The sequence below is a fragment of the Xenopus laevis genome, chromosome 2S, assembly GCF_017654675.1.
Source record: "Xenopus laevis strain J_2021 chromosome 2S, Xenopus_laevis_v10.1, whole genome shotgun sequence".
Lineage (NCBI taxonomy): Eukaryota > Metazoa > Chordata > Amphibia > Anura > Pipidae > Xenopus > Xenopus laevis.
Genome location: NC_054374.1, coordinates 57,009,715 through 57,032,368, shown reverse-complemented (window position 1 = coordinate 57,032,368; position 22,654 = coordinate 57,009,715). Strand labels below are relative to the sequence as shown.

At 37.5% G+C, this 22,654-nt stretch overlaps 1 protein-coding gene across 2 annotated transcripts in view; it reads right to left on the bottom strand.

The window, feature by feature from the left end:
- The window catches only part of brpf3.S (bromodomain and PHD finger containing 3 S homeolog), a 44,906-nt gene that overhangs the window by 6,928 nt on the left and 15,324 nt on the right, over window positions 1–22,654 (bottom strand). For both annotated transcript variants that reach the window (XM_018249254.2, XM_018249255.2), the window contains exons 3-9: window positions 19,696–19,852; window positions 18,394–18,525; window positions 15,654–15,782; window positions 2,098–2,410; window positions 991–1,194; window positions 272–365; window positions 66–151 (exon numbers count right to left, since the gene is read on the bottom strand). In XM_018249254.2, coding sequence (XP_018104743.1) covers window positions 66–151; window positions 272–365; window positions 991–1,194; window positions 2,098–2,410; window positions 15,654–15,782; window positions 18,394–18,525; window positions 19,696–19,852 — 1,115 coding nt within the window. The remainder of the gene's footprint in view (window positions 1–65; window positions 152–271; window positions 366–990; window positions 1,195–2,097; window positions 2,411–15,653; window positions 15,783–18,393; window positions 18,526–19,695; window positions 19,853–22,654) is intronic.

Here is a 22,654-nt window from a genome sequence, read left to right as displayed (position 1 = left end):
TTGTCATGGACAACTCAAAAAAGTACAAACATTTGGGGGGAAAAAACAAAAATAATTAGTATCACCTTGGCAGTTATAATCAAAATCACCATTCATAGTCTCGAACAAGGGAACTTGTAACAGGGCAGGCTTTCCCAGGGGCATGAGACTTCTGTAGGAATATAAAGAGCAGAAGCTGAGTTCATACAAAAACAGAAAAACTGTTTGTTTGTTAAAATATATATTTATAACTATTATAATATTATATAATTAGTTATAACTGTTCACTTACCCACAGCAGTTCGCGACAGTCAACCGACTTAGAATTGAGCTGCTATCAGAATCAGAGCCACTTTCTGTGTGATTCCTAAAGCCATTGATGACCCCTCAGAGAAAAGAAAAAAGCTATGAATGCAATGCATGATCAGTGAGCTATGAAATTGCGTACATTTCTCACGTACATTTAATGGCTATACTGGCACATACATTAGATTGATTCAAGAAAACAGCTGATGCTTTTTACCAAGTGAGAAAATACAGCATAACTGAGATATAGACATCCTAAAAGTGAGTAATTATGTCTCCAAATTTACCATTGTAGTCTCTCCTTAATATCTTGATAGTCCTTGTCATTTTGCCTAGCAACCTTGAATAAGAGATATATTTGCAACCAAACACTTTCAATAATTTATAAAGATAAAGCCATTAAGTAGTTACATGAAAGTACAAGGCTGCAGGTCTTTTTTGCTCCTTGGAAGACCTGTGCCAAGGGGGCTGTTCCTGTTAGAGGGCGTGAGACACCAACGATACTCATCAACTCTTAAGTTAAAAAAAAACATTCTAAGAACATAAGAACTTGCCGTTTAGAAAAAATTTCATGTAAAATTTCCTATAGAGAAATGGCCAAACTGTAGATTATAAACTCACTACAGCAAAAATGTGAATCAGCAGCGAGCACTGCCCAATTAATAATAAAATCTGAAAAAAATGTTCATGTAGAGGTCTACTTACCAGTATCAGTCTCTTGTGGGTCTCGATTGCATGGCGCCGACCTTTGACGTAATAAATTAATCTCTCTTCTAAGTAGCCTTAGACGCCTTGTGCGCGCACCACTAGTCCGGAAGCTATTTACAACTTCAAGTTTTTCTAGGAGTTCTTTCAACTGGCATTCGGGAGAAAGATGTGCTCTGTTCTCTGGAAGCAGGAGCTGATCCACTAGCAGAAATATATATAATATAGATTCTTAGGGGCAGATTAATTAAGGTTCGAATGGTAAATTCAAAGTTTCAATTTTTTTTTGGGTCAAAACTCACAAATTCTAATTTTAAATCACCAACTCGAATTTGAGATTTATTCAAATATTCGCCTCCTAAAACCTACCAAGTTAATTTACAAGTCAATGGCAGAGGTGCGTCGAACCAATTGAAGATGTTAATTGCCTTCCTGACATTCTAGGTTTTTTTCAAAGAAATCTTGATTAGAATTTTCTGGTCGTTTGTATTCGATCGAATATTAGACATTCAAGCTTTTTTATAAATAACCTCCCATTTGAGTTGTGAGTACATCTGAATTTCTTAAAGGAGAAGGAAAGCTCCAAGACGGTTTATTGTCAACACATTAGCCTCAATACTGCAAGCTAGAATGCTATATTTATTCTGCAGAATGCTTTACCATACCTGAGTAAACAGCTCTAGACACTGTCTCTGTTTGTTTAGGATAGAAGCTGCAGTATTAACATGGTGTGACATCACTTCCTGCCTGAGTCTCTCCCTTCTCACTTACAGCAGGGATGGGAGGAGGGAGGGGGAAATGAGCACACTGGGCATGCACAAGCCCTGCCCTGGAGATTTATGCTGAAAAAAGGAAGTCTGATACAGAAGCCCATGTGTACATAATAAAAGGAAAGAAATGCTGTGTTTATTTTGGCAGAGGACTCATAGCAACATTACTTTGAGGGTTTACTGGTGTATTTACATAGACCTTTCTGATAAAGCTTACTTAAGAATAGCCTTTCCTTCTCCTTTAAGAGTTAAAAAAATTTTACATAACTTTTCTTAAAAGTATATTAAATGCCTGAATTTCCTTGTACAAAATAAAACAAAAAAAAAAGTATTTTACCCTCTTCCCAGGAAATCCTATAATAGTCAGCAGTGCGTGGCTGTTCAGGAAGGTGAAGACAAGTTTGAGGATCATAACCAGTACTCTCAACTTGACGTCTGGCGTGGCGTAAAATAGCTGCTCCTAACTGATGAAGTCTGAGAGCAGCTTGGTGGAAGATTGTTTCCTGTGAATTGTAGCGAAGGCAGTTTGAAACCATGAGGTTAAAATCATCTTCAAATGCATGGAGCGATGTATATTGGTGACCCTCAAGTTTTTGTCTCATTGTTGAAAAATCCATAGGATGAACAATAAAATCTCTATAATCAGGAACCTGAAGGAAAAACAGTAGAAAAAGATGGAGGGTAGGAGAAAGGCATCTGTTGTAATTCAAATATTCTTATTTTCTCAATTTAAAAAACTGGTTTATCATGTCTTTCAAAGAAACTGTGGGAATATCTACCCAGATTGTGATGGTAGAGGTTAAAAAAAAAAAACTATACAAAAATATTGCATTGAACACAAAGGGTTGAATTTAGAATTTAGAGTTCATTCAGTTTTTTTTTTTTAAAAACTCCATAAACTCCCATGAACTCGAAATTCGACCAAAATTCCACCAACTGCAATTTATTAAAAAATTCTAATTTTTCAAACTTGAAATGGGATCGACCCGCAAACTCGAATCAAATTAGATTTTTTTTTTTTTGGAGAAAAAAAACGAAATGTGATTTTCAAATTGATCCCAGGTCATTTCCCATAGGCTAAAAAAGCAATCCTGCAGGTTTAAAGTGGCAAACAATCGAATTTGAATTCTTAAAGGGCCAGTACATGATACATTTTTAATACAAATTTTTTAAAAACTCAAATCGAATTTTAGCTATTCCCTAGTCGAATTTCACAAAAAAACTGGAAAATTAGGATTTAAAAATTAAATTGGAAATTGGAATTTTCACTTCGACCCTTGATAACTCTGCCCCTAAAAGATCAAAGTACAGTACATTGAAAACCAGCCATGAACCCTTTCACTACCAGCCAACGGTCACAAACTTGTGCATTAATTTCCATTTTGTGCTCTTTTCCTTTAGGAGCTACATTTAGTAGGCCTAGGAGAAATAGATACAAGTATGGGACCTGTTATCAAGAATGCTAGTGACCTGGGGCTTTACGCATAACATATCTTTCTGTAATGCTTCATACTACTAGGAAATCATGTAAACATTAAATAAACCCAATAGGCTGGTTTTTCTTCCAATAAAGATTGATTATATCTTAGATTGGACCATGTATTAGGTACTGTTTTTATTATTACAGAGAAAATGGAAATCATTTTTAAACATTTTAATTATTTGGATAAAATGGAGTCTATGTGCAACAGCCTTTCCGTAATCCGGAGCTTTCTGGATAATGGGTTTCTAGATAATGGATCCCATACCAGTACTGAAATACTTTCACAATATGCTGAAATTTGTATGTAATTACACTTCTGTAACAAGAGTTATGGCTCTGAATAAAGCACCATAACAAATATATTTTGATATGTTTAATATATAAATATTTTATATTTATTTTAATATATGATGAATGAATACCAGCGAATTGCCAGTGCTAAATATAATGAACTTCACTGAGATACCAGATATTTATTGATTAAAAATTCATAGCAGTACAAAAGAGACTTTTCAAATGGCTGCACAGGAAATAAACATATTTAGACTGAAAAAATCAAAATGCAAAAATAAGTATTTGTATACAAAATAAATGGAAAATGTAGATTTTCTAAATATTCTACAATATCAGCATTTTATCTTGATCAATAATCTTTAAAAGGGCCATTATGTATAAATATATAAGGGGGCACTATAATAAACTCTAATGCGTGATTTACCATTAGGTAAAAGCATGAGGGCATCCATTGAGATTAGAAAAAAAGTGGGTCCAAATTTATATTCAGAAAGTGTGTTTTCTTTTTCAGTGTAATCTGTGAAGTTGTGGAATTCTTGTAGAGTACTTGCTGATACATTAGATAGCCTTAAGAAGGGATTGGATGGTGTTTAAGCAAATGAGAAAATACAGGTTTACTGAAAAGAGCTCTTAGCACAACATTGATCTAGGAACAAGTCCAAATGGTTTCTTGGAGCCAGGAAGGAACTCAGGCCTGGACTGGGAGTCAAAATAGGCCCTGCCATTCCAAGTACACAGAGGCCAAACAACCCCCTAACAGCCCACTATATGGTAACTTTCTATGGAACCACACAGCAGCCCCTCTGGCATTTGCCAGAACCCACAGATTGCCAGTCCGGGCCCAAAGGAACTCTCCCCCCCCCGAGACAAATTGGAGAGGCTTCAGATGGAGTTTTTTTTGCCTTCATCTGGGTCAACTAGTACTTTAATTTAGATATAAAAGGATGTGGTTTTTTTTCAACCCAAGTTAATATGTTATTATGAACACCACATCATCATTTCTCATGTGAAATACAGATAATAGATTTTTGTTTAGATTATGTAAATGCACATGTAACACTGGGGGGTATTTATAATGCAAAATATTTGACTAAACTCCCAAACCTGAATCCCATTAATTTACCAATAATTATTCAAATTCAGGAAAGTTTTTCCCATTAAAGATTAAATCTCCGTACATCTACTTATGTTATTTACATCATTGTTTGTTTATGCAGTTTAATGTATTAATGCTGGGAAGACACAGAATACATTACATGAGAGGATGGGTGACCACAGGTCTTCTACTTCACAGGAGCCTCTACATGGAGACATTCTGGAATAGAACCCTGGATCCAGTGGCCGCTCATGGATACAAATATACGCATAAACATATATATGCTTAAACAGCTCATATGTAAAACCCTGCATCATGTGAATAAACCATTTTTATAATATATATTTTTTAGAAGTATGTGCCACTGGGAATTTCTAAATAGAAAAATTCAATTATAAGAACAAAGGGCTGCCCCCCTAGGATCCTTAGATTCACGGTATACAAAAACAAACAATGTTAAGTCACATGAGCCAATTAACAGACAAAGTTCTTCTATCTTTTGTTTCCACACTTCTTACTGTTACAGTTAAAGTTTCACTATTTCTGGACAGGTGATCTCTCATGAAGAGAGAATGAAGAGAAGCAGATGATGAGAGAGGGAGATTGAAGATAATCTTGATTATTTCAGAAACAGTACAGATTGTATTTAGAAAGTTGTGTATTTTAGTTTGATGCTTATATTAAATTTTCATTTTTGCGACAGTTCCCGTTTAAGAAGGATATGTAAGAGTTTTAAGTTGAAAGAATGAAGAGAAAAGCATTCCACTTAATCTGGCTTTCTCCATTGTTTTTCCTGTGTGTAGGAAGAGTTTCAAGACCCACTAAATAAGAGGAGAGATGGCTTGGCTTTATCAAGTCAATAGCTGACACAAGACACGGCACTTTTTTATATTAATAAAAAGAATACAAGTGAAAACAATAAAGGGGTAGGCAAAGTAGAGAGCTTTTTTGTACGCAGAATATCAAATTAGGTTACATAGCATAGATGTAAAGCAAAAACAAAGTACGGAAAATCAGCCTTTATTAATGAAATTCCTAGTTAATAACATTCCTATCTGTTCCCTAAATAGCCATATACCATTGCTATACTTATCTGCAATATGTATGTGTGTGTGTGTGTATATATATATATATATATACACACACAAATATATATTATACAAATATATAATATAAATATATTGCTTAGAGTTAGCCATTCTTTAACTTACTAAAAATGTACTTAAAGGTTAACCACCCTTTAAAATAATTGCTCAGTGTAAAAAAAAAAACTGGGTAAATAGCCTTTATACATTACATTTTTGGCTAACTATATTAGAATTTTTTTTTTATTTTTTTTTGCACAGCCTATCTATTTACCCAGTTTTTATATTTACTTTGAACTGTCTCTTTAAAGCAGGGTGTCCAAAAGGTAGATCAGTAGATCTTTAGCTGGGGATCAGTAGATCTCAAAAGACACTGTCAACAAACAGCTAGTCTATATCACATTCTTTTCATTCAGATATTTATTCTGTATAGGTTACATATGAAATAGTGGTTTCTTAAATATTGCACATTACAGTGAATTCTCTCATAGATCAATATAATATTTAAGTAATATTTTTATGGAACAGAATGCTAACAATGCTATTATGTATGTAAATCATAATAAGACAACCTTCACTAAAAGTAGACCCTACATTAGTAAAGTATGGGCACTCCTGCTTTAACCCTTTCCCTGCCAGCCGTTTTGTCCTAGATGCGAACATCTACTGTCACACAGTTTTTAGATATTTTGCACTCTTTCACATTAAGGGCCTTTCCTGGGGAGGTCTTTTATTTTACCCAGCAAAACAATATACTGTTTTTTTCAGGACAACCTGAACTTTCAAAATATGCAAGAATTTGGTGTAATTCTACTTCTGTAAAAAAATATAGGCTTCTAAGTGTCCAATAAAATGAAAAAAATCATGTTTCACAAAGAACAGTCACATATATCAGAAACATCATTTACTTTATGTATGAGAACACAGCTGATTTGGAAAGGTCTATGTCTCCTGAACGCAGCAATACCAAATATATATAGTTTTATGGAGATTTCTCACTTGTATAGATCAAAATCTACAAGCAGTACACTACCAAATTTCCAAAGCACCGCTCCCCAAACGGAATACTTCTGATTTCAAGGCCAAACATTCCACTAACAGTAGGTTTACCCTAGAAAATTACCCATTATTAGAAAGAACAGATTCTGGTGAATCAAAAATGGGTAAACATATCGTTGTACTCCAAACTACCAAGTTGCAATTGTTTCCTAAAGTTATAATGTTTTATAGAAATTGGTGAATTTTTTGAAAAATGACCTCAAAGCTTCCAATCTACAGAATCATATCTCCCACAAATCATTAGGTATCAATGTAAAACACCCCAAATATGAAAGCCTGGGGTCCACTGAACAATTTGATGCCCAATATATATAGGTGTACCCAAACATGTGGCATACAGGGGCCCTAAAATGTTGACACCTCATTTGAGCTATCAGTTCTGTAATTCCAGATACTGCAAAATCAACACATTTGCATCCATATATTTTCGGAAAGTACACATTCCCACGAATCTAAATTGGGTATGCATGTCTTTGTACTACAAAGTACCAAGCTGCAAATCATTCCTAAATGTGGTGATTTTGGTGACATTTCCAAAAATCACCTCAAAATTTCTAACCTGCAGCATCGTATTTCCCACATACTTTTAGGTATCAAGAGAAATCACCCCAAATATGAAAGCTTAGGGTCCTCTGAACAGTTTGATGCCCAATATGTATAGGTGTACCTAAGCATGTGGCATATAGGGGCCCCACAAGAAGACCCCCATATGGTCTGTCATTTCAGGTACTGCAAAATCAACACATTTACATTGTTTTGGGGGGGGGGGCAAAGGTAGAAAAAAGTAAGTTCGCCCCCAGAAAACCATATATTTTCGGAAAGTACACATTCCCGCAAACCCAAATTGGGTATGCATGTCCTTGTACTCCAAAGTACCAAGTCGCAAGTCTTTCCTAAATTTGGAGATAAAAGCAACGGTTTTTACATTTTTGAAAATCGCCTAAAAATATTGCAATTGGACGCATTTATCTCACCCGATTTTTTTGCATACAATTGTAAAATAACATAAATATTGATGCCAAGGGTCTACTGAACAGTTTGATGCCCAATATGCATAGATATACCAAGGCAGCTGGCATGTGCGGACCCCAAATAAAAATAGTGCATATGAGTTTTCTCCGCTGCCGATTCGCCTTCTGTGAACATAGACCATTGACTTCATATTATGTCTCAAGACCCTCCTGACAGCAAAGACCCCCCAAAACCATATGTTTTTGGAAAGTACACATTCTGACGAATCCAACAAAGATAAAGATGTCTTTCTACACCAAATTACCAAACTTCTTTTCTAAACTTAGAGGTTTTTACAACATTTCTGAAAATTGCCTAAAAATGTTGCAGTTTGCCGCATTTTTCGCACACAATGTTTTACGTACAATGAAAAATCACCCTAAATATGGACGTCAGAGGTCTAATGAATGACTTGATGCCCAATATGCATAGATTTACCAAAGTATGTGGTGTGTACGGACCCCAAATGAAAAACATGCATATGAATTTTCACACTAGCCAACTAAGCTGCTGAAAACAGTACCCCGACTTCGCGTTATGTGTTGTAAGACCCCCAAACTGTAAAAAGCCCCCAGAACAGCATATATTTTTGGAAAGTACATATTCTGACGGATCAAACAAAGTAAAATATATCTTTCTATACCAAAGCACCAAACAGCAAAACTATACTAAAGATACATAAGGAAAAATAATGCAGGGATAAAATTTAATAAAACCACAAAAATTGTGTAAATCAATGAAATAACAAAATGACTCATCCAACAGCATAATTAGTGGCCAAAATCGATTACCCAGTAGTCATGCTGCCATGCTGTAAAAAAAACACAAATTAGTAAAATGAAAAAGTAAAAAAAAAAAAGCCCTCTTTGTGAGTTTTTTGTGTATACATGTGTATACACTTCTAAAAGTGGTGAGACAGTGTGTATATAAGTGTGAAATAAGTGCAAATAAGTGTACATAACTTTACAAAAAAAATTACAAAAAAAAAAAAATCTTTACTTAAATGAGTGTCTAATTGTGTAACTGTATAGATCTATACAAGTGTGTGTGTAGTGTTTAGTGTATAAAATAAGGCCACTTACTGTTGCTGGAGCAGGAGGGAGAATCTGATCTTCTAGATAGAGACTTTCAGCAGCGTGTGCTGATGAGTCACTGCAGCCAGGAAGTGCATGGGCGTCGCCAGAGTAGCAGAGAGAAGGAGGAGCTGGTAAGTTGCTTCTTCTTGCGATTTTAGGTCGGCCCTGCAACAATCCTGTTGCAGGATGGACATGACAGCCCCCCAGCCTTGTTGCCCAGGGGGCTGTCAGCACTGCTAAGTCTCTGCAGAGGCGACTAAAGCCGCTGATGCAGAGATCAGCACTGATTTCTGCCAGAACGTACTAGGTACGTTCTTGGCAGTTCAAGCCCTTGCCTGCCAGAACGTACAGCGTATGTGCTTGGCAGGCAAAGGGTTAAAGGAAACAATACTGGGAGTGTCTAGGGCTTCTTCCATCAGCCATCAAAATCTAAGATACAGAGACTCTATATATATCTGAAACTGACATTGAGTTTGTTTGTTTTTTTTTAAGAAAGGAGCAGTAGATTCACAATAAAAGTTTAGTCTGCATATATTCACTAAATATGGTTTCCAAAATGGATTTAGAAATTGAAGCAGTGGAAGCATGCCACTGGGTAATTACCGCATTTCTAAACTGGAACAGATTAAGGAACTTCAAGTGGCAATTACTTACAAAAGCCGAACTATCAGTGAAAAACGATCAACATGACCTATAGATAACATTTAATGCACAGTCATATTTTGAAAAGAAAATTTTTAGGGGCACATTTACCTAGGGTCGAATATTCGATTGAATGATCGAAGGAATAATCATTTGATCGAACGATTAAATCCTTCGAATTGAACGAAGGATTTTAATCCATTGATCGAAGGATATTCCTTCGATCAGGAAATTGTTAGGAAGCCTATGGGGACCTTCCCCAGAGGCTAACATTGGCCTCGGTAGGTTTTAGGTGGTGAACTAGGGGGTCGAAGAAATTTTTAAAGAGACAGTACTTCGACTATCGAATGGTCGAATAGTTGAATGATTTTTAGTTTGAATCGTTCGATTCGAAGGTCGAAGTAGCCCATTCGATGGTCGAAGTAGCCATATTCGACCATTTGAAATTCGAACTATTTTTCCTCTATTCCTTCACTCAAACTAAATAAATGGGCCCCTTAGTGTCAGTATCACTTTAAGGGGCACATTTACTAAGGGTCGAGTATCGAGGGTTAATTAACCCTCGTTATTCAAACATCGAAGTTAAATCCTTCGACTTTGAATATCGAAGTCGAAATTCGAAGTATTTTTTATTCTAATCCTTCACTCGAGCTAAGTAAATGTGCCCCTAAATGTGTACCCAAATTTAATGTGAAGAAGCCACGAGTGCCCATACCTCACAACATTTTGGAAATAAAAAGAGGGACAAAAAAGTTGCCGCACTATGCAGGGCAATTTTTTTTGACCATGCCCATTTTGTGGTCACACCCCCTAATTACCATGTTCATTTTACAAAATTTGGCAGGTTATGAAAGTTTGAACATATTTCTGTGTTTTTTGTTTTCAGTTTTGCTAATGAAGGTGAATTGCCCTTTATGCGGTGAGTCTACCTTTTCCCAAGGGACCTGTTATCTTATATTTTTACAATTAGTTATTTGCTTATTTCAAAATTGTTACAAAAGTATCGTATCTGCTGCTGTGGCTGTTCTGGGCTTTCTGCCAAAAGTTATAAACTTTTTATTTTTCTGGCTGTTCAGTGTAGATAAAAATGGGACTTTCCAGTACAAATGAGGGAATGGGGGTTGAACTGTCAAAAGAGGGAGTGTCCCTCTAAAAACGGGACAGTTGGGAGGTATGAGTGCCTGCTGTAATACATCCTACGGTACAGTACAGGTCACCTATGTATTGGAGGTAAAATAATGTACAGTAATTTAAATAAATTATTTAAGGGACTGCAATCTCAATCTGGCAATTATAAATCCTTAAATTTGACATCTGTTGTGAGCAAGTATTTAATTTTTTTTTTTAATGGGATAACTTTTCAGATTATGCTCTGAAACATGGCATTATAATTACAGGGGTACTAACATGAAATCAATAATCACTGAAATAAATTATCTCAAGTAATTAAAAAATATTAAAGAAATATTAAAAAATATAATGTATTAAAAATTCTATGCAGTTTTGAAATATTTTAGTTATGATAGTGGTCCTACTGGCAGGAGTGATATGACACTTCAGCAGCTGGAAAGCCAGCATTGGTAGTTCAGTGGCATCAAAGGCTCCGTTTGACAGATTTGCACAAACCTCCTGCTCTCTCCTTCTTCAATGCCCCTCCTCCCCCCCTAGAAAGGCATGTTAAAAGTCAGAATCAGTAACTCAGTAGCTGGAGGTTATTAGATGTGCATAAAATCCAAACTTTTCACATTGCTGCCAGGGATAGTGGAGGAGAAGAAGAAAGGACCAGAGACAAAGAAAAGTACACAGGGCTGATGATCAGCTTTACCTTTCTGAGGAAAGCTGGTTTGCTTCTATATCTGCTCATCCTTGGCAAGACATCAGTGCACCAAGAAAGAAAAAGGAGCAGATAGCAGCGAATCTGCATAAAAAAACTCAGGCGGAGAAAAGCCGATCAACAGTTCAAAGTGCCACTAGTCTAATAGTTACAGGCAGCTAAAACAGGAGCAAAATGCTTAGAGATGCTTGGAGAGGCATAAAATCAAGAAATAAAATAATACACTTAGAAGAGGTAGCGGACAATGGAGGAAAGTAGAGACAAGGGGTTAAGAAGCAAAACAAAATGTTACAAAAATTAAGGCTAGGATATGCAAATAGAGGAGAGAAAGATAAAAATAGAAATAAAAAAAAATAAAATAATAAAAGAAAGCAAGCAAAAGAAAATAGGTTATAGATGGATAACAGATAGTATACAAAAGAGGAAAGGTAATGCATAATGTGAGAGACAGAAAGAAAAAGCAAATCAGTGGAGAAAAACCTAAACAGCCAAACGTGCCACAGAACATTGATTCTACATTCTGCAGCACTTGTGGCAGGATGGAGTGGGGTGGAGGATTGGCTTTCCACACTTGCTCCCCAGTCAACGAGTGGAGCAGGGGGGAAAGTGGCCCCTGGGGTATGACTTCCCGGGCGCCCATAGGCACAGCAGACAAGTGTGCTGGTCTCTGCTGCCCACACTTTTGTCTCCACCCAGCGACGCCCCCAATCACAGTGATGACAGCTTCCTCAGGTGCCTTCAGTGCTCCTGCCTTCCTGGATCTGCAGCCTACATAAACCAAGTTAGTGCAAAATACACAGTCACACACTTGTAACACTAAAACACACTTACATTTAGACTTGCGCGTACACACAAACACACATACTTGTTTGAGGGATGGAGGGGGATTTCAAACATTCACATCACTCATACAATTCTATGAAAAAGTTTGGGAATTAATTATTTTGTTTATCACTGGCTGAGCTTTTAATATATTGCTATATTAATATTGCAACTTCCATTTAATATATAACATATATTACTACTATAACCGTAGTAATTCAGCAGTGACATAACGTTTATTGGATTAACAGAAAAAATGCAATATGCATCATAACAAAATTAGACAGGTGCATAAATTTGGGCACCCAAACAGAGATATTACATCAATAATTCGTTGAGCCTCCTTCTGCAAATGTAACAGCCTCTAGATGCCTCCTATAGCCTTTGAGATTCTGGATGGTGGTATTTTTGACCAGTCGTCCATACAAAATCTCTCCAGTTCAGTTAAATTTGATGGCTGTTAAGCATGGACTGCCTGCTTCAAATCATCCCATAGATTTTCGATGATATTCAAGTCGGGGGACTATGACGGCCATTCCAGAATTTAGTATTTCTCCCTCTGCATAAATGCCTTTGTAGATTTCAAAGTCTGTTTAGGGTCATTGTCTTGTTGGAATATCCAACACCTGCTTAACTACCACTTTTTGACTGATGCTTGAACATTATCCTGAAGAATATGTTGATATTGGGTGGAATTCATCCGACCCTCGACTTTAACAAGTGCCCCAGTCCCTGAACTAGCCACACAGCCCCACAGCATGATGGAACCTCCACCAAATTTGACAGTAGGTAGCAGGTGTTCTTCTTCCTTCATGCAAAGCACTTTTTGTTATGACCAAATAACTAAATATTTATCTCATCCGTCCAAAGCACTTTGTTCCAAAATGACTGTGGCTTGTCTAAATGAGCTTTTGCATACAAAAAGTGACTCTGTTTGTGGCATGAGTGCAGAAAGGGCTTCTTTCTCATCACCCTGCCATACAGATGTTCTTTGTGCAAATTCCGCTGAATTGTAGAATGTTGTACAGATAAACCATCTGCAGCAAGATGCTCTTGCAGGTCTTTGGAGGTGATCTTTGGATTGTCTGTAACCATTCTCACAATCCTCTGCATATGCCGCTCCTGTATTTTTCTTGGCGTGCCAGACCTGGGTTTTACAGCAACTGTGCCTGTGGCTTTCCATTTCCAGATTCCAGTCCTTAAAGTTGAAACTGACAGTTTAGACCTTTGAGATAACTTTTTGTAGCCTTCCCCTAAAAAACGATACTGAACAATCTTTGTGTTCATATCTTTTGCAAGATGCTTTGTGGATCCCATGCTGTAATTCTTCAGAGGAGAGTCAAACAAAAGCACAACTTGCAATTGGCCAACTTAAATACCTTTTCTCATGATTGGACACACCTGCCTATGAAGTTCAAGTCTTAACTAGCTAATCCAACAAATTTGGTGTTGCCAGTAATCAGTATTGAGCAGTTACATGTATTGAAATTAGCAAAATTACAAGGGTACCCACATTTTGCACAGTTTTTCATACATACAACTGAATTCTGCTTTACTAAAAATATTTGTTCAGAAAACACCCCAGTACTCCGATGTTCATGGGAAATTAAAGACATACCACTGTTATCTTTTTTGTTGAAAGTGGAGTAAATTATTATACAGGCTGAGAGCGGTTCCCAAACTTTTTCATATGACTGTACTTTCACATGCACGTACACGAATAGAACAAGCAATTTGCCACAATTTTATGGCTTTATTTATTTTTTTACTGCATCCTGTATTTTTTTTGTCTGAAAAAAATATTTTATTGCCATTGCGAATAGCGTATTCACTAACTGCACTGTGCAATACATTTTGTATGTTATTTCTGTGATTATATAACATTATTGGTGCGTTTTTAGCCATTTTATTTCATTTTCAGTTCTGCATAGGCATTGCTCGCTTGTTTCTGTCCGTAAACTTATTAGCCAAGTTAAAATACTCAAAATGTGATTCTAACTGCTAACTTGTTTTTTGCCCATGGAAAGTTTGTCTGCTATATATCTGTTTGGATACCTTTGCACACCACTTACTTTGGTAAAGCTAAGCATATTGGGATGGGAGAGAGCTCCCAGAGTGGACAGCCATGTTAAAGGCCATCTTTAAAGTAGTTGGCCAGCTTAAATATATTGCAATATATGGACAAACAATCCCTGTTTTGTTTAAAGGGTAAAGCATTTTTTAGTAGCTGTATGCACAAAATGGCTCAATGTCTTAAATATATTCATAATCGGTTGAGTGCAAAGGACCTCTTGTATTTGTCTATATGTATTTTGTAGTCACAGCCTCATTGCACCCCCACCTAATTGTTTAAAAAATTAGTGGTGAGCACAACTTTCGCTTGTTTGCTAAAATGTATACAGTGGCCTACTCCATGTTGTAGCTCCCATCATTCCCAGCTATAGTCAGGTGATCCTAGTGGTGGCTAATAAAAGGGCAACCATGTTTGGGAGTTTTAACTTTGAAAGCAGCAAGTAAGTTGCAGGTAAAACGTAGTCCCTGTGTAAAATGTATAATGAAGCAATAGAATTCTTAATGAATTAGATGGAAATTGAGAGTAGGACTGGCCAGATATGGGATGACTTTGATGTAGTTGGCCAGCTTACATATATTGCAATATATGGACAAAAAATCCCTGTTTTGTTAGGCATTTTTAATAGCTGTATGCACAAAATGTCTCAATGTCTTAATTATATTGATAATGAGTTGAGTGCAGAGGAAAATGTTTTGCATTAAGAATTGGAGAGGGCAGGACCTTGCTAGTGCTTTAGTGACATTCAACAATCGCTTTAACAGGCTCCTAAAATTTGTTAATTATATTCAAGAAAACTATTATTTTCATCATATCTGTCCATCTGGATATTTTGATATTCACAATAGTTCCTCTTTAAGATGTTTGATACACATAAAAATTCTGCTGGGTTTGGCAAAGTTGTTTGTAGATGGATAACTAAGTGGGGTGCCCCAGCGTTCTGTATTGAGTCCAGTTATTTAATTTGTACATTAATAACTTAGAGGTAGACACTATAAGCATGTATCAGTGTTTGCAGATGACACAGAACTACACAGGCCAATTCATTCCATCCAAGATGTGCAGACACAATCTTGACAGACTTTTAACCTGAGCTGTGCGATGGCATATGTGATTCAGTGTTAATAAATATAAAGTTATGTGCCAAGGATGCAAACATATGCAAGCCACGTCCACCTCTTGATTCTTTTTAGTCTATTCCCCAATCTCACCTCACCCCAAGCACAAAGAGGAAAAAAGAGCAGTATCAGTTAGGTATCACTCAAAAATACAGCAGTCAAACTGCTAATTCTGACTAACTGCCCTATACACGGCACACCAAACCCAGCAAAATTTACTGAATTCTAATTTACCTTTGCTGTCTCTAAGTAAAGGTCTGTTGTTATTAAGTTTATTTTAATGTAATGGAAATTTGCCTTACATCATTGAGATTTACAGGTTCAGTGAAAATGTTTGCAGAGTCCTTCTCCTGAAGCAAATCCAAAGTGGTACGGAGGAACACAGTGAATGGAGTCAGTTGCAGCTCCATAGCTGCTTGGTGTAACTTAACCTGAAAAGGAAACATGAAAGATAAGGCAAATCTTTAGTAACAAAGTAATCAAGTTTAAGGAAAAAAAACTGCCAATGAAGTTTAACCTTTTTATCAACCTTTGTCTCAATTTTGCCTCTATTCATTCCTTCTGGATTTTTAGAATCATATTTATCAAGGGAGTTCACCATTTGATAAATATGCTTTTAAAAATCCCACAGGAATGAATAAAAAGTGACTTTTCTGATGCTGACTGCCAATGTTTTCTATAGCTATGTTCAGAGGCAGGCCTTGCCAGCCGGGCGCCCTAGGCAGCCCAGTCAGTCAGCTTTTGAGCATGCGCAGCGTTCTTGTGTGCATGCATGCAGCAGTGTTCTTCTGGGCATGCGTGTGAGCACCATTCACAGGTGCAATTCCAGTTACCGCCATGGATATCGTGTAGGTGCTGGAAAAAGTCACTACAAAATTATGCTGCAATTCAAATCGGGCACCTTTTTCGAGTTCTTGACCCAAAATCTATGCAATATCAAATTATTTCCTCGACAACTCGATTTTATCAGATTATCGAACGAAACCTAGCATCAAATAGCCAAAAACTATGGATAATCCTAAAACATGTTCCAATCGTTAGTATATATATACACATACACACACACACACACACACACACACACACACACACACACACACCAGTAAACCTTCAAAGGATCTTGACAAAGTGGCAATCTGGGCAAATGAGATTCAATGTTGATAAATGTAAAGTCATGCACCTGGGATGTAAAAATATCCAAGCCACTTATACCCTTAATGGGACTGCACTAGGCAAATCCATTATGGAAAAGGACCTTGGAATCCTTGTAGATGATAAAATTGGCTGTAGCAAGCAATGCCAGTCAGCAGCATCAAGGGCAAATAAGGTCTTGAGCTGTATTAAAAGGAGCATAGAGTCACGGGAGGAGGGGGTCATTCTTCCACTGTATAGAGCACTTGTAAGGCCCCATGTAGAATATGTCGTACAGTTTTGGTCTCCATCACTCAAACAGGACATTATTGTATTAGAGAAGGTACAGGGAAGGGCAACTAAACTGGTAAAAGGTATGGAAAATCTTAGCTATGAGGAAAGACTGGCCAAATTGTGGATGTTCACGCTGAAGAGGCGCTTAAGAGGAGATATGATAACTATGTATAAATATATAAGGGGATCATTTAATAATCTCTCTAGTGCTTTATTTACCAGTAGGTTCCGCCTAAATATTCGGAAGGTTTTTTACAGTGAGAGCTGTGAAGATGTGGAATTCTCTCCCTGAATCAGTTGTACAGGCTGATACATGAGATAGCTTTAAGAAGGGGTTAGATGGCTTTTTAGCAGGTGAGGTAATACAGGGTTTGGGAGATAGCTCATAGTACAAGTTGATCCAGGGACTAGTCCCATTGCCATTTTGGAGTCAGGAATGAATTATTTCCCCCTCTGAGGCAAATTGGAGAGGCTTCAGATGGGGTTTTTTTTGCCTTCCTCTGGATCAACTAGCAGTTAGGCAGATTAAAAAAAAAACTAAAAGCTTGAACTTGATGGACATGAGTCTTTTTTCAACCTTACTTACTATGTTACTATGTTTACTCAAGTATGGTAAAGCATTCTGCAGAATAAATATAGTGTTATAGCTTGCACTATTGTGGCTAATCTATTGGCAATAAACTGCTTCAGTAGCTTTCCTTCTCCTTTAACCTTATTTTAAACAATTCTGTTATGTAAGATATATGCAAGTCATATTGTACCTCCTTGCACAAGAGAAATTAGCTGTGAATGTGTTGCTTTGAGAAATGAATAGGGGTATCAGTTAGGTTAAACATATAGTAGGTGGCACATTGAATATAGAAAATGTAGAACTGGCACGTGAAGTATAATAGAAGAGACAGGGAAGCCATTTTTAGAATGGGAATAGTACTGCCCATCAAAACTATTGACAGAATGTCTATATTAATGATGTGGTGTGCAGAGTGACTTTTTGTACATCCTCATCAGGAACGTTGGCCAGTATTAGCTTGCTTAAAAGATTACTAAACTAGGTATAGTAGCAGCCTTTTGGCCATAGTACTTTTCTCTCCCAACAGCATGGCAATATTGGAATCCAACATTACTTTTAGGTTACTACTCTCACTGAACTGAATGTATTTGGGGTGTCCGAACCCTCTGCCTGTCATCTACATCCTATGTATGCAGTGACAGAAATGAATGCAATTTGACTACACACAGAAGACAATTTAATACAGCATTGGCTTTTTTATGCCAAGATAAAAATTCTGTGTATGACAAAGGGTTAAAAAGGCTGCAGTTTCAAAGTCCAAGCACAGTTCAGGAGTCTAAAAGAATCATGGAAGATGACTGTAATGGCTTGCCTGATGATACAATTTTAATGTTAAATATAAAAAAAAATATTGTTCCTTATAAACAATTGATTTCAGTGCAGAATTATGTGTTAGGAGCCCTATTAACTGATGTGTTTAAAAACAGAACATTTTCTCCATGACTATATCCCCTTTTAAATTGTTAAGCAGTTCATTAGTTTATCCCCCTTATTCCTATTGAAGTCAGCTAATTTAAAAAGGTTATCCTCCTTTTATTTGCACTTACTTGTTCTCTCTTCAACTTTTCCCTCTTGCGAATAAGTTCTGTCAACAATCTTGCTCTCTCCAGATCATGTCTCAATTTCTGCCAGTATTTCAGCTCCTCTTTTACAGCAGATGTCCGTTCATCCTGTTCTTTCTGTTCAAATAAATTAAAATATTGACTTAAAATTTTAATTTAATAGAGCAACAATGCTTTCTCTCTGGTTAAAGGACCTCAGCTGTACCTTTATCAATACAAGTATGGAACCTGTTATGAAGAATGCTCAGAACCTGGGGTGCAGTTTATACTGTTTTATTACTACAGAGAAAAAGGAGTTGAATGTTGAATTATTTACATAATGTAGTCTATGGGAGATAGCCTTCTTTTAATTTCGAACTGTCTAGATAATGGATTCCATACCTGTACAAAGATTTAATACTTGCATTTGTTAATAAAGACATAACAAATGTCAACAAGTGCTTTATAAACATTAGTTTTACTAGCGAAGTTTAAAGTATTTAGAAACAGTATTCCCTCTAATTTCTTCACGGACGTTATATATCTTTTTTGATCACTTAAAAATCTACATGTGCAGAAAAGTGGGTTGTTACAAAATAACTCTTGCGCAAATATTCTTTTTTTTAGCCTTGGCAAGGGATTGTTCACCTTTGAAATTACTCTTAGTATTATGTAGATGGTGATATTCTAAGACAATTTGCAATTGGTTTGATATTTGTGGTTTTTGAGTTATTTATCTTTTTATTTAACAACTCTTCAATTTTCATCTTAACCAATCTGGTAACTAGGATCCAATTTACGCTAGCAACCATGCATTGATTTGAATAAGAAACTGGAATAGGAGAGGGCCTAAATAGAAGGATCAGTAATAAAAAGTAACAATACATTTGTAGCCTTACAGAGCATTTGTTTTTTTAGAAGGGAGTCAGTGATGTCATTTGAAAGCTGCAAAGAGGCAGAAGAAAAAGGCAAATAACTATAAAAAATTAAAACCAATTGAAAAGTTGCTTAGAATTGGCCGTACTAGAACATAAAAGTTACCTTAAAGGTAGTCATCAATCATCGAATATACACAGAAATATAGACAGAAAACAATTTCCATGGTTTTTTGAGCATCTTTAGCATGTAATAGCTAAGAAACAGAGAACAGAATTCTCAGTATAGATAGAAGCAGTACACTGTTTACATACTTTTTTTAGTCATCTGAAATTTCACAAAAACTATTTTTGTGTACTAAGCCTTGTACCGATAGTTTAATAAACAGCCCTTATTAAATATCTACAGAATCAATAAATTACACACACTTACTAGTTCTGCACTTCTTTGGCATTGCATGTGCGAGTGCAGCCTACGTATTAGAGGGACACCATTTCTTGACTGCCGCTTAAGCATCCAATAACTATGTAAGCTTTGCAAGAACTGAGTTTTCTTTTGCAGACAGACACCACTAGAGATTTTGCTTAACCTAGGAAAAAAAGAAGAAATATTGAGTATGGAAAACTGAAAGGAATATATATATATATATATATATATATATATATATATATATATATATATATATATATATATATATATATATATATATATATATACACACACACACACACACACACACACACATATATACATACACACACATCCAAAAGTGACAGCACTCCGAGTCAAGCAAACTTATCAGAGACAACAAAGAATAAACTAGAACAGATTTATTATATCCAACGTTTCGGTTCTAATTAAGAACCTTCATCAGGGAAGGAAAAAATAACAGTGCACAAAAAATGGCTATTTAAACCTACAGGTTTGGCGCCAAAAAATGGTTACTAGGGAGTCCTAGCAACCATAATTAGTGAGAGAACAGTGGTAACACGCAAGGCCAGTGACAAAATAAACGTACCATAACTTGCAAACAGTGAAATCTACATTGTAGCATTTTTGGTGCGGGAGATACAGTATGCGCAACCCCTGTAACCGCACTCTGAACTCACCCGTCCAACATATCGCAGAGGTGAACCGGAACTTGCTCGCGAACCGGGCAGATCAGCGTGCAGTCGCTTTGCCTAGCAACCCTAAGCTAGCGTCCGTGTCCCAGCGCCTTAGCACGCCTCCATGTGAGGCGCATCCATGCCATACAGCTCGATTTGCACTTTACAGTACAGGGGAAGTATGCTGGTTTAAGGGGGTCTGGTCCACTAGTTAAAGCGAACCAGAGCCCCCTTGTTGACCTGCTGCTAACCCCCTGAAACGGACTGAGGGTGTTCAGGACTTATTGCTGGCTACTATTGATGCCTCATCGCCTTCCTGCAAGCAATTCACATGCAAACAATGGGTGCTATAGTGGGTCCTTCAGGGATACTGTATTTTGTAGCACACTCAAAATGAGAACAAGGTAAGGGTAGTAACGGTACTGTGAAGTGAACTGTTAAAAACTATATATAGTCAGCGAACTGCACACGTCTGGGCAGGGATAGAGACTGGTAATGAATAGGCTACAACTATGTAACAAGGGCAACAATCATAAGTGTCCAAATAGTCCACAGGAGTGTCTCTTAAACCACATAAACCAAACGAAATGGGGCAAACAGCAGGATGTGGAGACAGGTTACTATTTTATGGATACTTCATTATGTATAATTAATCAAACGAAACACCCCAAGGGGAGTGTCTCATTTAGACCACGGGGGGTCACAGTGTCCAGTTTGTGACCCCCCGTGTCCAGTTTGTAGATCCATCTCGACTCCCTTCTTAGTAGCGCTTGGTCACGATTGCCTCCCCTGTCCAGGGGGGGCTGAAAGTCTATGGCCATGCAGCGGAAAGTCGGCAAAGAATGCCCTTTAAGAAGAAAATGTTTGGCCACCGGCTGGAGGGCATTGCCCTCTCTCAAAGCTTTACTGATGGCCGACCTATGGTTCCCGATACGTTCGAGGGTGGTATTTGTCTTGCCTACATAATAAAGGCCGCATGGACATGTAATAAAGTACACCACAAAGGATGATGTGCAACTAAGTCTATGCATAATCTTAAATCTTTTACCCGTGTGTGGGTGTGGAAAATCTATGCCAGTGAGTAAGCACCTGCAGGTCACACAGTCAGGGCACTTGTAGCATCCTAGTTTCTTCTGTGTGGTGAGCCAGATTGTAGCTGGTTGTTCTAGTCCTATAAGGTCAGTGCGTACCAGTATGTCTCTTAGACTCCGGTCTCTCTTGTAGCCCATCAGCGGTCTAGGCGCATGGTGGAGGGATAGAGATTCAAGCGCTACTAAGAAGGGAGTCGAGATGGATCTACAAACTGGACACTGTGACCCCCCGTGGTCTAAATGAGACACTCCCCATGGGGTGTTTCGTTTGATTAATTATACATAATGAAGTATCCATAAAATAGTAACCCGTCTCCACATCCTGCTGTTTGCCCCATTCCGTTTGGTTTATGTGGTTTAAGAGACACTCTGTATCCTGTGGACTATTTGGACACTTATGATTGTTGCCCTTGTTACATAGTCGCAACTTTGTAGCCTATTAATTACCATTCTCTATCCCTGCCCAGACGTGTGCAGTTCACTGACTATATATAGTTTTTAACAGTTCACTTCACAGTACCGTTACTACCCTTACCTTGTTCTCATTTTGAGTGTGCTACAAAATACAGTATCCCTGAAGTACCCACTATAGCACCCATTGTTTGCATGTGAATTGCTTGCAGGAAGGCGATGAGGCATCAATAGTAGCCAGCAATAAGTTCTGAACACCCTCAGTCCGTTTCAGGGGGTTAGCAGCAGGTCAACAAGGGGGCTCTGGTTCGCTTTAACTAGTGGACCAGACCCCCTTAGACCAGCATACTTCCCCTGTCCTGTAAAGCGCTAATCGAGCTGTATGCCATGGATGCGCCTCACATGGAGGCGAGGGAAGGCACTGGGACAAGGACGCTAGCTTAGGGTTGCTAGGCAACGCGACTACACGCCTGCACGCTGATCTGCCCGGTTCGCGAGCAAGTTCCGGTTCACCTCTGCGATATGTTGGACGGGTGAGTTCAGAGTGCGGTTACAGGGGTTGCGCATACTGTATCTCCCGCACCAAAAATGCTACAATGTAGATTTCACTGTTTGCAAGTTACGGTACGTTTATTTTGTCACTGGCCTTGCGTGTTACCACTGTTCTCTCACTAATTATGGTTGCTAGGACTCCCTAGTAACCATTTTTTGGCGCCAAACCTGTAGGTTTAAATAGCCATTTTATGTGCACTGTTATTTTTTCCTTCCCTGATGAAGGTTCTT